At 38.0% G+C, this 17215-nt stretch overlaps 1 protein-coding gene across 2 annotated transcripts in view; it reads left to right on the top strand.

The window, feature by feature from the left end:
• Positions 1-17215, top strand: part of LRBA (LPS-responsive vesicle trafficking, beach and anchor containing) — a 944588-nt gene that overhangs the window by 703760 nt on the left and 223613 nt on the right. For both annotated transcript variants that reach the window (XM_006870875.1, XM_006870876.1), the window contains 2 exons: positions 2979-3119; positions 4249-4368. In XM_006870875.1, coding sequence (XP_006870937.1) covers positions 2979-3119; positions 4249-4368 — 261 coding nt within the window. The remainder of the gene's footprint in view (positions 1-2978; positions 3120-4248; positions 4369-17215) is intronic.

Genomic DNA, 17215 nt, shown 5'->3' with positions numbered 1-17215 from the left:
AATTAATGGCAATTCCCTATCCATGTACTTTAATTATCGTTTTTTAATTATCTTCAGAAAAATTTTACTTGCATGTGATATTAATGATATTGTTTTATGACTTTCACATTTCTCTGGATATCTCTCCTTGGAATGCTCACAAATTTGAATCAGAGTGCCAGGTAACTGTCTTCCATATTTGTTGGCATAGATGAGTGAACACCTCCAGCTCTCTATCAGTTTGTTGAAAGATTTCCATTTGTTTTCTGTCAATTTCTGGGACCTTGTTCTTTGCCAATGTCTTCAGTGAAGCTTGGACTTCCTCCTTCAGGACCATTGGCTCTTGATCATATACTGTCTTTAAATGATCAAACATAGATTTCTTTTTGGTACAGTGACTCTGTGTATTATTCATTACACTTTCTTTTAATGCTTTCTGCATCATTCAATATTTTGCCCATAAAAACCTTCAATATTCCAAGTCAAGGCTTGATTTTTTTTTTTTTTTTCAGTTCTTTCCGCCTGAGAAATGATGAGTGTATTATTGCCTTTTGGTTTTCTAGCTCCAGGTCTTTGCACATTTCATTATAATACTTGACCTTGTCTTCTAGTACTGTCCTTTGAAGTTTTCTTTTCAGCTCTTCTATTTTCTCATTTCTTCCATTTGCTTCAGCTTCTCTAAGTTCAAACTAGTTTCAGAATCTTTTCTGACATATGTTTGTGTCTTTTCATTCCTCTCATTTTAATGACCTTTTGCTTTCTGCCTGTATAATATTCTTAAGGTCATCCCACAACTCTTCAGGTTTTCAGTCATTAGTGTCTAATGCATTAAATCTCTTTTTGTCAAGGTCTCTCAATTCATGGGGAATATTATGTGCTGTGGACTTGGTTCCGATTCATAGTAACCCTATATAGGGTATCTGAGGCTGTAAATCTGTACAGGAGCAGAAAGTCTCATCTTTCTCTTGTGGAACTGATGATAATTTCTAACTGCTGTCCTTGAGCTTAGCAGCCTGACTTGTAACCACTACGCTACCAGAGCTCCTTGTAGGTGGAATATATTCAAGGTTATATTTTGCCTTTTGTAGACTTGTTTCTTCAACTTCAGCAAGAACTTGCATATGAGAAAGTGATGGTCTGTTCCACAGTCTGTCCCTGGCCTTGTTTGGACTGATTATACTGAGCTCTTCCACCATCTTTTCCTCAGATGAAGTCAGTTGGTTTCTTAATTATTCCATCTGGAGAGATCCATGTATATGTTCTATGAACAAGTTGTTGGTCTTGCAAAATTCTACATGCAATCTCCAGCATCACTTCTATCATCATAGCCAAAATTTCCAACTACTGATCCTTCTTTGTTTCCAATTTTATATTCCAATCACCAGGAATTTTCAATGTATCTTGATTGCATGTTTTATCAATTTTAAACTGAAAAATGTTGGTTGAATTCTTCAGTTTCATTGTCGCTGGCTTTAGTGGCTGTTGAGTAAACTTGAATAATAGTGGAATTAACTGGTCTTTCTTGTAGGCATATGAATATTATCGTATTATAGACAGCATTGTACATCAAGATAAATTTTGAAATGTTCTTTTTGATAATGAATGTGAGAGACATTTCAATTTGTTGTTCCCAGCATAGTAAGCCGTATGATTGTCAGCTTCAAAATGGCTAGTACTGTTTCATTGTTGCTCACTAATGCCTAGGATATTGAATCTCTATGTGTTTCATTTCACTCTGACCACTCCAAATTTTCTTAGATTCATACTTCAAACATTCTATGCTCCAGTTATTAATAGATATCTCCAGCTGTTTCTCCTTATTTTGAGTGATGCCCTATCAGCAAATGAAGGCCCTGAAAGTTTTTCTCTAGTCATTAGGGTCAACTCTACCTTGAGGAGGCAGCTCTTCCCTAGTTGCACTGGTTCATCTTCTAGTAATGTATCTGACCGTGTTCTGCTGCTATTCGCAAGATTTTCAGTGGCTAACTATTCAGAAGTCGCCTGTCTCTACTTCTTCAACCTCTCTTAGTCTGGAATCTCCATTGAAACCTGTCCATGAGTGATCCTGCTGGTATTTAAAATACTAATGGCATCTCTTGCGTCATCACAGCAGTGTGTTAGTCACCACTTCATGGCAGATTGACAGACGAGTAGTAGGGCCACATCTGTAATGTATTGGTTTTCATTATAATCTCAAAATACTCCCTACTATTCATTTTGTGGTTTGTTTTTTTATAAAAATATTTCCTGAAAGCATAGTTTTATCGTAGCTTCATTAGTATTAGGACAATACTAGTAGAGTTTCTAATACTAATAGAAGTTTCTAATTACATCTTAATCTCTCTTTCATACAACTTTTTATTCCTCTCCTTAAATACATTAGTTCCATCCTTCTCTTAGAATACATAATAAGCCAGTCCCCCAGCTTCAAGATTGTGCATGTTGTTTCTAATGAATTAAATAGGACTTTATTAGTACTTTCCAAAGTAGTGCTTACTCATGCAGTTGTCTATATGAAAAGGTATTATATGGACTGATGAAAGACCTGTGTTCAACAGAAACTAGATTGGTTGAGAAATTACAGATTTCTCTACCATTTAATTAATATGTGTTTGGCCAGACTGCTTTGAAAAGTAATTTTTTTTTTTTTTCAATCCACTCTCTGAATATAACCTGGTATTTTACCTTCAATAGTATTTATATGTATGTGTGTGCATATATATTATTGTTGTTAAGTGCTGTCGAGTTGATTCTGACTCATAGCGACCCTGTATTTAGGGTTTCCGAGGAGCAGCTGGTGAGCTTGAATCACTGATCTTGCAGTTCAAATTGACCTTGCAATTCAGTATATTAACACATAACACCACACCAGAAATAAATATATATGCTAATATATTAGCATGCCTGCTAATCAAGTAACATTTGAATAGAGGTAAAGATAAAGGATGCTTACATTTATGTATTATTGTTTTTTTCTTTTCTATTTACCCCATTTCCAGCCAATTGGAGCCTTGAATCCAAAAAGGGCAGCATTCTTTGCAGAGCGTTATGAATCATGGGAAGATGATCAAGTTCCAAAGTTCCACTATGGTACTCATTACTCAACTGCAAGTTTTGTTCTTGCATGGTTGCTAAGAATAGTAAGTTCAATTTTAATAATAAACCATGACTAAATAAATTCAATGTTTGGAGAATCTATGATTAACAATCATCAATATGTTTTTGTAAATGAGAAACATTTTAAATGACTGAAGCTTTATTTATATTTCATCTGGAATGTGTTTTATAGCATATTACTATACTATTACATTTAAAATATATTTACCTGGAATTGTGTGGGATTTTTTTTTTGTAAATTTGCCTCTTGCAATGGTAGTTGTTTTATGCTGAATTGTTGCAAAGATTAGTTTCAAATGTAGTCTATTAAAATAGGGTCTTTATAAGATTTCATGAACACAGACATATATTCATATATTTCGGCAACTTTAATTGCACCAAATGGAGTAAGGTGTATCTTTAGGTAACTGAGGCTGCCATGTATCGATAATATATTGGTTAAACAAGAAATGTTTCTGTAAAATTGAAAGGTGATTTGTCTGCTAGAAAGTAATTTCTTTGGGAAAGCATTAGCAGCACATCATTAATTAAAGCTTGTTAGAAGGGTACAGGCAGACATAAATCCTCGAAGTAATTTATAGTGCTTAGCTAATTTCAAGCAATTATCCACTAATATGTGTTTAAGTGTTCTTTAACTAAGAGGAGGCTTTTAAATCCTCCAAACATTTTTCTTTTCTTAATCATAAATTAAATATTGAGCCATAACAATAGGAAAATTACATAGTGAACTGTTACCCTGTACTGTGAAAATAATGCAATCTAATTTGTACCTGAATGGTGTTAATAAGTTGTTCCTGGAATGAAGAAAATGTTATAAATACCAAACTTGGAAAATATTTATTACAAGCACTTCTGAAATTTAAAAAATAATATTAGACCATTATTGTAATCATTCAGATATAAATCCTGTTCTTTACCTAGAATATATAGTATATATGAGGGGACATCAAGCAGTTCTTAGAAATATTTTATTATCTTTTAGTTTCATTTTCCATGAACTTTTTTTGAAGCCCCCTCATATTACTGGCCAAAACGTAACAATATTTTTCTTGTGTGTCATTAGAATATTTTAATATAATGATTTATTAAAAACCATATTTTTATGCCCGAGGGAAAATGTGTCGTGTTTTTTTTTAATTGCTTATTTTTTAGGAACCCTTTACAACTTATTTCCTAAATTTACAAGGAGGGAAATTCGATCATGCAGATAGAACTTTTTCATCCATTTCCAGAGCTTGGAGAAACAGTCAACGTGACACATCAGATATCAAGGTACAAAAATGTTTCATTTTACTGTTGTTTTGGACATTGTACACTGAACACGTGTTTTTTCCTGCATTGTAGCCCTATTCATTAAAGGTAAGCATTAGAGAATGTTGTTGTTGTTGTTAAGTGCCATCAAGTCGGGTCCGACCCATAGTGACCCTGTACAGGGTTTCCGAGGGTGTAAATCTTTACGGGAGTAGAAAGCCTCATCTTTCTCTCGCGGAGCGGCTGGTAGTTTCGAACCACCGACCTTAAGGTTCGCAGCCCGATTCGTAACCACTACGCTACCAGAGCTCCTTAATAATTAAATGACCAAGAAACATGATGCAGAATTTCTCTTTTGTTAGTTCGAGAATGATCTTTACTCCTTGAAACTTTTTTTTTCCTTTTACAGGAAAAATAATATGAATGTCCTCCATGTAAGACATCATATCTCTGGAATTCGAAACTTAATGAGTAAAATTAATAATGTCATGGTAATTCTTTGGAACAATCTCAAACCCTTGTATATAGAGATTCCATTGTCCATTATTAGGTAATCATCTTTTACCTGCTGCTGGTCCGAAATGTACACTTGACATTGCTATAAGATTGTATTTGCTGAGGAAAATAAGATATCTACCCTTGTCTATAAGGAGCTCTGGTAGCGTAGTGGTTACGAATTGGGCTGCGAACCTTAAGGTCAGCAGTTCGAAACTACCAGCCGCACCGCGGGAGAAAGATGAGGCTTTCTACTCTCGTAAAGATTTACACCCTTGGAAATTCTGTACAGGGTCGCTATGGGTCGGAACCGACTCGACGGCACTTAACAACAACAACAACAACCCTTGTCTATATGCATATTTACTGTTGTAAAAAGCCGAAAAAGTTTTGCATAGTAACTAATATAATTCTTACTAGATTTTTTGTTTCTACCTTCAAAATTACAGTATTTTATTTTCTTGATATGCATTACTACAAGTACTATTACATGCTATTTAGTATAATGAAATATAGCTGTGATTTTTAATTTCCTTACGATCTCATAAAGAAACTGATTTACTCATAAATAATTATCACATGGGAGAAAATACAAAGTGCCAAATGGAAATTTGAGAATTCAAAGGGATAACTGTTAAGTTACTAATGTGTAAGAAGCTATAGAGGGAGCCCTAGTAACTTAGTGGGTTACACATTGGGTTGCTAACCACAAGGTCAGTGGTTTGAATCCACCAGCTGCTTCTAGAGTCCGATGAGATTTTCTGCTCCCTTAAATATTTACAGCTTTGGAAACCCTATACAGGGTTGCTGTGAGTTAGAACCGATTTGACGGCATGCAACAGCAACAATTTGGGAACTACAGAATACTTTTTTAAATTTTCAGTATAATGATAATTGCAAATTTCATTTATGTGTTGCAACGGCAAGGTGAGCAAATCCTAATTGCTAACTGAAGTGTAATGATTATCATGAATTTAATTTCCAAAGTGTGGAACTAGATCCAGCCTCACCTACTCACATCTCTACTTTCATCATGTAGCACCCCTAACCATCTAGAGCTAGGTCAGAGATCACAAGTTACATGGACACCTTCTTCAGACTGCCAGACAGGCAGATATCAATCCCTGCTGACTTTTACAGTCCTTGTGTGGTTTCATTAATTCAAAGAAACAACTCTCAGAATTATACTATACTTAATGGCTACAGCTTCATTAAACAAAAAGGGTATAAGTAAAGACATGAGGCGATAGTGTGGCTCATCCTTACACTAAAGGACACACTTCTCTCCCTAATTCATGGTCATGAACTAGGAAGCTCCTCTGACCCTCTGTGTGCAGGACTCTTACTACATTGCCACAGTGTGGTGAAATACAATATGCCTTATGAGGTAGTTAGCTACAGACACCAGGTGGACCCATTTGGTCTGGTCAGTCCCTACTCATTGGCTTCACTTGTTGGTATAGCTAGAAAGAATCGAAAACAAAGGCCAATTTGCCTTCTGCAAGTTAACTTTGTAACTTGCATTTGTGTTACCTTATCGTCTACAAAATGTATTCAAGGGAGTTTTTTAAAGTTTGTGGAAAAATGGAAATGATAGCTAATGGAATTTTTCTGTGAACCTTTTGAAGCTGCTTTGTACTTAATCCTTTTTAAAATTATTGTTGTTAAGTGCCCTCCAGTTGGTCTGACCCAGAGTGATTCTGTATAGGGTTTCTGAGGAGCAACTGGTGAGCTTGAACCACCAACTTTGTGGTTCAAAGCAATTTTGCAGTCCAGCACATTAACCCACAGTGCCACACCAGGATGCCATTTTTTTTTTTTTTAATGTTCTATGTGAATTATGTGATAGTTTACATGATAGCTTTACATTCATGCTATCGTATATTGTTTCATTGCCATGGTTCCAGTCCCCTCCATGCATCGTCAACCAACCAAAGGGTATACCCCACAAGCCTGCCCCCTGGTCGTCAGCACATAGCCCCTCTCTCTCTCTGGGTCTAGGGTCCCCAGCCGCTCCATCTCTCCATGTCATCATCTCTGCCTCCATCTCTGGTGCCACTGTTTTCTCTGGGTAGGGTCCCACAATCTGCTCTTCTCTCTTGATGGTCCCAGGGACCTCTGCTCCTGGACTACAAAGTCAACCACTGTCTTCCTTTTGCTACATAATGTCTACCTTTACATTTCCAGCCTTCACAGTCAGTCCTGATGGCAATTATTCACTATTGTGCCACATGAGTGCTATTCCATCTCCTTTCATCAGCCCCACCTAGATAGGTTAGATACTGCTCAGTGGAGATTCTACCTCCCTCTTGAAAGTTTGTAAGCCAGTCACTTCTTGCCTTTGTAGTCCTTCGTCCCCCACCCCCCCATTTTGGGTAGCCAATGTCCAAGTTGCTCATCCCTGTCTACCCTATGTATCTAGGGGGTGGGAATGATCCTTGCTGAAAAAGATATGTTCCCTCTTTTGAGCTACTGCATCTATAGGTATAGGTCAAGTTCATCAAATTGTATCTGATTACTTTTTTTTTTTCCTATTCTTTATTCTTATAGTTGAGTTCTGATCATCCAGCCATTGAAGCCAGGTCAAGTGGGTATTATCTGCAAGTGTGGGTGTTCTTGTGCATATGCTCTCTCTTCTTACCCACTGGACGCTTCACTTTCCACTCTGGTCCTCTGTGGCTATGTCACTGATTCTAGGCTCAGGAGTCCCCAGGTCTTGCCATACTGCTGGCCAACCAGGTCTCCACCCAGGTTCACAGGAGTCTATTGAACATGGTAGGGCTTAGCTCGCAGCTTCATTGATGTTTTTCCCTCACTTCCCCTTATTGGTGACCTACGTGGTCACCAGTCAGAGCGCATGTCTGCTGTGTGTTCCCATTGGGTCTCAGTCTTAGAAGGGGGTTTGCCCTGAGGGGACCCGACCACTTGCCTTGATGTCTCCTGGGTGAGCCACTTGCTTGTTCTTGTAGTAATCAGTCAGATTGCCGTAATTGTTTTGTATTTTACCTGTCGGTCTTTCTTTCAAGAAGTATCTTCTGTTCTTCTAGCCACTCCAGGTTGGTCTACGTATCCTTTCCAGTGGAAATTTCCCACCTCAAAAGATTTTGAATGGGGTTCAGGTTTCCACCTATGTAATGTAGAAGCTCCACAGGAACCCTCCTTCACTGGGCATGTTGTAGCCCTATTTTAGGTATTCCAATCAGTTATTGGCAGAAGACAGACTTACAAGCTTTCTATGGTAATATTTCTGGCTATTCCTTTCTTTCCCCCTCAAGTGTCTATTTTATAATGGTATGCCAGGGAAACCAAGATTCAAAAGACAGCCAAGCATCTTAACATTATTTCCCCCCTGTTGTGCATTCTAACCATGTGCCTCAATCCCTTATTCCAGAGCCCTGTAGTTCCAAGGTTGTGCATACGTTATTATTTGCCTCTGATCCACTTAGCTCGTGCAAACCTGCCTAATTGTTCTCCTATCCTCCTGTTCTTCCTTTCCCCTCCCCTTTCTTGTGTATTGACCCCCTTCCCAGAACCCAAACTATCCTGTGTCGTTCCCTACCCTGTGCTCCACCTTCCCCTACCTCCCTTCACCCCACCCTTGACATCCCAGTAACCAGCAAAGAATCCAACGCCCCCCTTAGTATGGGTTCTTGTCCCTTAGTCTTTTACAGTAGTGTTCCTATGCAGTAGTTCTCCTTTTGTGACTGACTTATTTCACTCAACATAATGTCCTCAAGGTTCATCCATGTTATATGGTAGCTTACAGCTTCCTTATTGTTCTACAAGGTAGCATAATATTCCATTGTGTGTATGTACCACAGTTTGTTTATCCGTTCTTCAGTTGATTGGCACTTTGGCTGTCTCCATCATTTTGGTATTGTAAATAGTGTTACTATGAACATTGGTGTGCATGTATCTACTTGTGTTATAAGGATGCCATTTTTTAGTTGTGTGTGTGTATATATATATATATATATACATACATACACACACAACAAAACATTTCCCTATTCAAATGTTTTCACATGTACACTTTTTAGTTGTATGTGTATGTATATATATATATATATATATACATACATACATACACACACAACAAAACATTTGCCTGTTCAAATGTTTTCACATGTACACTTCAGCCACACCAACCACACTCCCCATGTTGCACAATCCTTGTAGTGGTGGTGGTGGTGGTGTACCGTGGAGTCAGTCTCAACTCATAGCAACCCTGTATAGGGTTTCTGAGGCAGTAAATCTTACAGGAGTAGAAAGCCTCATCTTTATCCTGCAGAATGACTGGTAGTTTCAAACTGCTGAACTTGACTCCTAATCACTATGCTACCATTGTTCCTTTTTCTTATTGAATAGTGCAACACTGTTTATATCAAAGATATTTTATTGAGAAAGATACTCTCAAATGCAGAAAAATAATTTTTTATATTGGAGCACTGTTAGGATTTTTCTTTCTCACCAATAATGTACTTTGAAATTCTCTTGAAATTGTATGTCATACTTTTTAAGAATCATCAGTAAATGATTTTTAAATGGATAGTTGAATAAAAGTATATAAGAATAATTAACAAATTAATAATTGGCTTTGAATGCTACCTCTTATCTCAAAGCTATTTAATTCTTTAACTCTTGTGGGCAATAATTAAAATATTGATAAGCCTGATTTCTTATTATAAAACTGAAGACTTGTGAAACTTCTGATTTTTTTTACTTTATATTCTTAATTTGTTGAGCATCTCATGATCAAGTGATAGCCTTACACTGAATTGAGTTTGGTACTAGAAGTGCAAAATAAAACTTATTGAATTTAAGGATAATTTTTTCTTGCCTTACAATAAAAGCCCTGGTGATACAGTGTGTTAAGTGTTGTGTTGCTAACCTCAAGGTTAGTGGTTCAAACACACCACCTGCTTCAGGGAAGAAAGGATATTGTCTGTTTCTATAAAGATTTACTCAGTAAATCTCAGTACCTGTAGGGAGCAGTTCTACTATGTTTTGTAAGGTTGTTAGAAGTTGGAATAGATTCAGTGGCAGTGGGTTTGGTTAGTAACAATTTCATAGTACAAATAGTGGATATCTTTTTCTCTTTAATTAATTAGTGCTAGATATTCCTACCAAATGTTTTGTTAGACAGGCAATGCATATGCTCGATATATGTAGTTTTGTCTGTCTTTTTTTCTCATTTGATTCTTTTTCTCCCCACTCTATAATTAGCAGTAGTTTTGTTACATTTTTTTCAAACACTTTCCATAAAGTACTCTACCTATAAGAAATAAACAAGTAAACTCCTCTGAACATCCTTTCTCCTTCCTTATTTCTCTCATTAGTCTTCTTTCTTAGCAAATAATGACTCAGATCCATCTCATTTCCTTGGAATGTACCATAGACTTTAATATAACAGTTCCTATTAGTTGACAAAGACTAGAAGCTCACTTATTATTATTGTACTACTGTATTTTGTGTGGCACTATGGGTTAATGCACCAAACTGCAAAGCCATTTGATTTGCAAGGTTACATTTAAGTATTACGAACATTTAAGGACTGCCATCAGTAGTCCTTCTCGTGTGTACTTCATTTAAATATGAACTGAAATGTAGTAATGATAATACATAGTTTTGAGGCATTAAATAGTTTGGGTCATGGTGCGTCTTTGAGTCAATTTCAACTCATGGCAACCCTGAATAGGGTTTCTGAGGCTGTATATCTATATATCAGAAAGACACTGAAACTTGTTCTCCAGCATAGAGATGCTAAAGAAAATGTAAGAAAAGAGGAGGTACAAGAGCTGAACAGAAAATTTCAAAGATCAGCTCAAGAAGATAAAGCCAGATATTACAACAAAATGTGCAAAGATCGGAAGTCAGAAAATCAAAAAGGAAGAACGTGCTCCGCATTTGTCAAGCTGAGGGAATTGAAGAAGAAATTCAAGCCTCGACTTTCGTTATTGCAAGATTCTCTGAGCAAATTATTGAACGTTGCATTGAACATCAAGAGAAGATGGAAGGAATATACAGAGTCAGTGTACCAAAAGGAAATGGTTAATGTTCAACCGTTTCAAGAGATAGCATATGATCAAGAGCCAATGATACTTAGGGAGGGAAGTCCAAGGTGCATTGAAGGAATTGGCAAAGAACAAGGCACCAGGAATTGATGGAATAAAAATTGAAATCTTTAAAGAAAGTGAGATGGCACAGGAGGCACTCACTCATCTGTGCCAAGAAATTTAAAAGACAACTATCTGGCTGACTGATTGGAAGAGATCTATATTTGTGCCCATTTCAAAAACAGGTGACCCAATGGAATGCAAAAATGATCGAACAATCTCTTTGATATCCCATGTGAGTAAAATTTTGCTAAAGGTAATACAGAAATGGCTACAAACATACACTGACAGAGAACTTTCAGAAGTTCAAGCCAGATTCAAAAGAGGTGGTGGAACGAGGGATATCATTGCTGATGTCCGATGGATCTTGGATGAAGCAGAGAATATCAGAAAGATGTTTACCTGTGCTTTGTTGACTACGCAAAGGCTTTCGATTGTGTGGATCATGACAAACAATGGACAACATTACCAAGTATGAGTATTACAGAACTCTTAATTGTGCTCATGAGGAACCTGGACCTGGACCAAGAGGCAGTTGTTCAAACAGAACATGGGAACACTGAATGGTTTAAAATTAAAAAAGGTGTACAACAAGGTTGTATTCTTTCACCATACTTACTCAACCTGTATGCTGAGCAAACAATCCGAGAAGCTGGGTTCTTTGAAGAAAATGTGGCATCAGGATTGGAGGAAGACTCATTAACAACCTGTATGTTTCATATGCAGATGATTCAACATTGTTTGCTGAAAGTGAAGAGGACCTTAAAAACATTTACGGATGAAGATCAAAGAGTACAGCCATCAGTATGGATTACATCTCAATGTAAAGAAAACAAAAATCCTCACCACTGGACCAATCAGCAACATTCTTTTCAATGGAGAAAAGATTGAAGTTGTCAAGGACTTCATTCTTCTTGGATCAACTTCATTCAACTTGGATTCAACGGACGCAGCAGTCAAGAAATCAGACAATGTATTGCATTAGGTAAATCTGCTGCAGAAGAGCTTTTTCAAGTGTTGAAGAGCAAAGATGTCAGCTTGAGGACTAAGGTGCACCTGACCTAAGCCATGGTATTTTCAATAACCTCATATGCATGTGAAAGCTGGACCATAGAATAAGGAAGACCATAGAAGTACTGATGCTTTTGAGTTGTGGTGTTGGAGGAGAATATTGAAAGCGCCATGGGCTGCCAAAAGAACCAATAGATCCATTTTGGAAGAAGTGCAGCCAGAGTGCTCCCTGGAGGCCAAGGTGGACAAGCTTCATATCTCATACTTTGGACATATTGTCAGGAGGGACCAGTCACTGAAGAAGTGTATCATGTTTGGTAAGGTGGAGAATAAGAGAAAAAGAGGAAGACGCCAATGAGATGGATTTGCCAAGTGGCAGCATCGATGGACTCAAGCGTGGCAACAGTAGTGAGGTTGGCCTAGGATCGGGCAGTGTTTCATTCTGCTGTGCATAAGGTTGCTATGGGTTGGTACCAACTCGATGGCACCTAACAATAACAACAACAACAACGTATCTATATGGGAGCAGAAAACCCCATCTTTCTCCCACAGAGCAGCTGGTGACGAATTCAGTCTGCTGACCTTGCCATTAGCTGATCAACCCAAAACTCAGTATGCTACCATGGCTCCTTCTAAGGGATGAAACAGAAAGTGTTGTTGGGTTGGAGAATCATCACTGTGATAAATTATTATTTATAAATTCCTAGTAGAATGGCTGTCTCAAATCTTCAGAAATTGTCCAATTTAAAAGTGGTGGTACACTTATACTTTTTTTAGCACGAACTCAGAATTAATAAGACCAAATTTTTGAGAGAATACAGTCTCATAAAGTTAGAATTAATTTCATTAGGCAGTCACATCTAAATATTAATCAAATGTCTGAGGCTTTTCTAGGCACTGTATTATCATAGTGTGTTTGTTTTTTTTCCTTTTTCTTCACTTGAGGCAACTATGTCATTCCAAGTACCTTGGTAGTGGTGATGGTGGTATTGTTCCGTGGAGTCAGGTCTGACTCATAGTGACCCTGCATAGGGTTTCCAAGGCTGTAAAACTTTTACGGGAGCTGAAAGTCTCATCTTTGTACCATGGAACAGCTGGTAGTTTCGAACTGCTGACCGTGAGATTAGCAGCCTGACTTGTAACCCCTACACTACCAAAGCTCCTTTCCAAGTAACTTGTTATGGTTGTTAAGTGCCACTGAGTCAGTTCTGACCTATAGCCACCCTGTATAGAGTTTCTGAGGAGCTGCTGGTGAGCCTCAACCACCGACCTTGAGGCACAGACTGACCTTGCAGTCCAGCACATTAATCCACAGTGCCACAGCAGGACTCCTTCGCTGTCAATAAATTTAATTTTATGATTAAGAACAGTCATCTTGTCTCAGTTTAAACTCTTTCTTTTCCTTTTTTACTGAAATTATTAAAAAATAAGGATTGGAGAATGGAAGAAGTCATAAATGACAGTTCATTTTATTATTTTAATATGGGGACAGTAGTATAAATGGATCTAAAATGTGAATTACTGAGAATCATACTTCTTCAGAAGCTTGGATTTAATGTAACAAAATATTAGTAAATAATGTTGTTGTAGTTTTGTTGATTGCTGTCAAGTTGATTCTAACTCTAAATGACCCCATGTGTATCAGAGTAGAACGGCTCCATAGAATTCTTAAGTCAGTGGGAGCAGATCACAAGGCCTGTCTTCTTCTTCTTCTTCTTTTTTTTTTTTTTAATTTTTATTGTGATCAACCCACTCAATAGTGAAGATTACAGACAAGATCATCAGCTTTATATTCAACTAAAAATGCACTTTGTTTCATCTCAGTGGTTAAAATTGCCTCCCTAGAACAACAGTTATCCCATGGCTCCCCATTTACAGTTTATATTTCATAAATTAACAGAACATAAATACTGGATGCACCCATACAAAACAAGACAAAATTATATGTAGATTTAAATGTCCAGAGGGCATATTCTTCAAGCCAGCCTTCTACCCTCAGGCACATAACTGCTCTCTTTCTCCATGCCACCACCTCTGCTGTTGCTACTCTTTTGGGTAGGAATCTCATGCTCCACTCATGTTCTCCCTTCTTGATGGTCCTGGTATCATCTGTCCCTAAAATGAAAGGTGACTCACCAATTTTAGTCACACATCTTCTACAGTTTCAGTTTTGACAATCACAGTGAATACTGCTAACAGTTTATCTCAATTAAATCATAAGGTCCTATGTGCATCATCTTCCACCAGACTCATTTAGAAAAATGGAAAACTATTCAATGGGGTTTCTACCTCACCTCCCTCATTCTGAAACAGAGCACACCCATGAGATCTTATAAGCCAGTCACTTCATACCTTATTACCCCCATTCCTCTTTTTGATAGCCAGTGTTTAAATTGTCCATCCCTATCAACCCAGTACACAGAGGAGACAAAAGTTCCTTGATATGAAGACTCTTCTCATCTTTTTTTGGGGCGAGGGGAGGGCAACTGCATCCTTAAGCAAAAGTCTACTTCATCAAATTCTAGCAATTTATACTTGCTCATAGTTTAAAACATTTTTATCTTCATCTGGTCCTGCTCTGGTCAGCTCAACCCAAGATAAGTCAAATGGGTACCAACCTCAAGTTTGAGAGTTCACACATACCATCCTACCCTTCAGACCAGTTGGCCCCTTCACTCTCCGTACACTCCAGAGGTTAGGTCAGTGCCCGTGGACTCAAGAGTATACGCAATTCCCTAAACTTCAGAACAACCAGCTCTTTCACTTTTCTCTCTCACCTCATGGTCAAAGAATACCAATGGAATATGGCCAAACTCAGCCCATGACTTCATGCTGCATTTGTCCCACTTCCACTCACAAATAGACCTAAGTGGTCACCAGTGAACATAGTAGGCTGCTCCAGGATTCCCTTTAGCTTTCAGTCCTAGAAGGGGGCTTTTTGCTGAGGAGACAACTTTTCTTGACTAGACCTATCTTTTAAGGTGCCTCTGGATAGGTTCAAACTACCAAGTATTTTCAGGTAATAATTTAGCACTTAACTGTGCCACCTAAAAACTCTTAGTAAAATAACAATCTATTTGAAAAGTAGATTTATAGTAAAAGTCTGGAGGCATGTTTAAGAAGCATTTAGTTTCTTTAAAAAAAAAAAGAAGGAATTAAAAAAAAAATATATATATATACATATACATAATTGATGTTTTACACTGCCAGTTTCTGGTTGTTAAAAAGCACCAAATAAGCACAGGCCTTGTCTTCACTGAACTGTCACACTAGAGAAGATAATGGTAATAAAGCAAATTCTTGTTGTGCAATATAATAGATGCTTTGTGGCCTCATAGATACAGCATCTGAGAAGAGGGAGAGGAATGAGGCAATGCAGAATCAATCGTGAGAGGCCTTGTAAAACAGACTATATACAGCAATCCCTATTACTAGACAAAGGCTTGTTAAGGAGGTCAAGTTTATCCCAAGAAGAGTGGGGGTAGAGAGAGAGGAACAGATTTCGTGGTTTTACAAGACAGCTGTGTTTGAATATGTAGCCACTGTGTGCAAATAGTAGCAGTTGTTTTCCTGTTTAATCAGAAGAGGCAGTGAAGACTTAAAGTCAGTAGTGGCAGTGGGCTAGAGAGATGTGATGAATTTAAGACCTAATTTGAACTAGTTTAGGATTAGTTTTGTGAGACGAAAAAGAGAGTGAGAGCTTAAATTATGCTTAGGCATTTGTGTAGAGAACATAGCAAAAAGAACAGATATAGTAAGGCCATCATAATGTATCTCCCCGCCTTCATGCAGAAAACTTCCTTTGAGAGGTGAAATACAATCCTCATAACATTAGGGATCGAAGTGTATTAGTACTTATCAGGAGGAGGGGAGAAGGGGGCGCCTTATGGCTTGGAGAACACAGAGTTTCTCTGAACAGTGATGGAAATTTTTGGAAATAGACACTGGTGATTGAACAATATGATTAACCCAAACCAAACCCACTACCTTGGAGTCAGTGCCAACTCATAGCTGTGACCAAGTAGAACTACTCCATAGGGTTTCTGAGATTGTAAATCTTCATGAAAGCAGACTATTTTCTCTTTCTCCTTTTTGTTAGTAGTCCAATGTTTAACCTACTACTCCACCATGGCTCCTTACCAGCATGATAAACATAATTGTTGTTAAGTGCTGTTAAGTTGATTTTGATATATGACAGCCTTGCATCAGGTTCTGAGGAGCAGTTGATGGGTTTGAAATGCCAACCTTGTGGAGCAGTTGGTGGATTGGAACATCCACCCTTTAATGTTACTGAACTATACATATCAAAAATGTTGAAATGGCAAGATTTTATACATATGCACTCATATTTCCACTAATTTAAAAAAGGATAATTCTCCAGGATTTGGCAGTTGCTTGACTGTAAAGGACAGGAAAATATAAAGGTGATTCTCTATATAGGATGAAATGGAATACACTGAAATCAAATTGATTATATATCTGTGGAACGAGAAGGTGGAAAGCGCCATGTTGTTGTTGTTAAGTGCCATTGAGTCAGTTCCGACCCATAGCGACCCTGTACAGGGTTTCCGAGGGTGTAAATCTTTACGGGAGTAGAAAGCCTCATCTTTCTCCCGCGGAGCAGCTGGTAGTTTCGAACCGCTGACCTTAAGGTTCGCAGCCCGATTCGTAACCACTACGCTACCAGAGCTCCTGGAAAGCGCCATATCATCAGCCAAAACAAGGCCAGAGGTAGACTGTGGAACAGACCATCAATTGCTCATATTCAGATTTAGACTGAAGCTGATGACAATGAAAACAAGTCCATGAGAGCCAAAATATGACCTTGAGTATACCCCACCTGAATTTAGAAATCATTTGAAGAACAGATTAAAAACTGCTCCTCAGAAATCTTATGCAGGGTCGCTATGAGTGGACAACAACAACAATGAGATGGTGGAGTCATGGTGTGGCAGTACAGAATAATGCACTAGACCACAACGTCTGTTTGAACCACAAAGTTTCCGGTTCAAACTCACCAGCCATTCTTTCAAAATCCTGTACAGGGCTGCTATGTGTTGGAACCGACTTGACAGCACTTAACAACAATGTGATGGCTGGAGCTGTGGTTGCCTTGGCCAGGCAAAACCAAATGATATTCCCCACCATTGCTCTAAATGGTTGGAGGAGTACCTTAGAGCTAAGTCTTTAGACTCCTTCATTCTGTACAGTTGTCCCTTAGGCGATGAATTCTTGTCCCATGGTTC

The sequence above is a fragment of the Chrysochloris asiatica genome, unplaced genomic scaffold, assembly GCF_000296735.1.
Source record: "Chrysochloris asiatica unplaced genomic scaffold, ChrAsi1.0 scaffold00155, whole genome shotgun sequence".
Taxonomy (NCBI): Eukaryota; Metazoa; Chordata; class Mammalia; order Afrosoricida; family Chrysochloridae; genus Chrysochloris; species Chrysochloris asiatica.
Note: the sequence above shows the minus strand (reverse complement) of the source record. Positions and strands in the feature narration are given on the sequence as shown.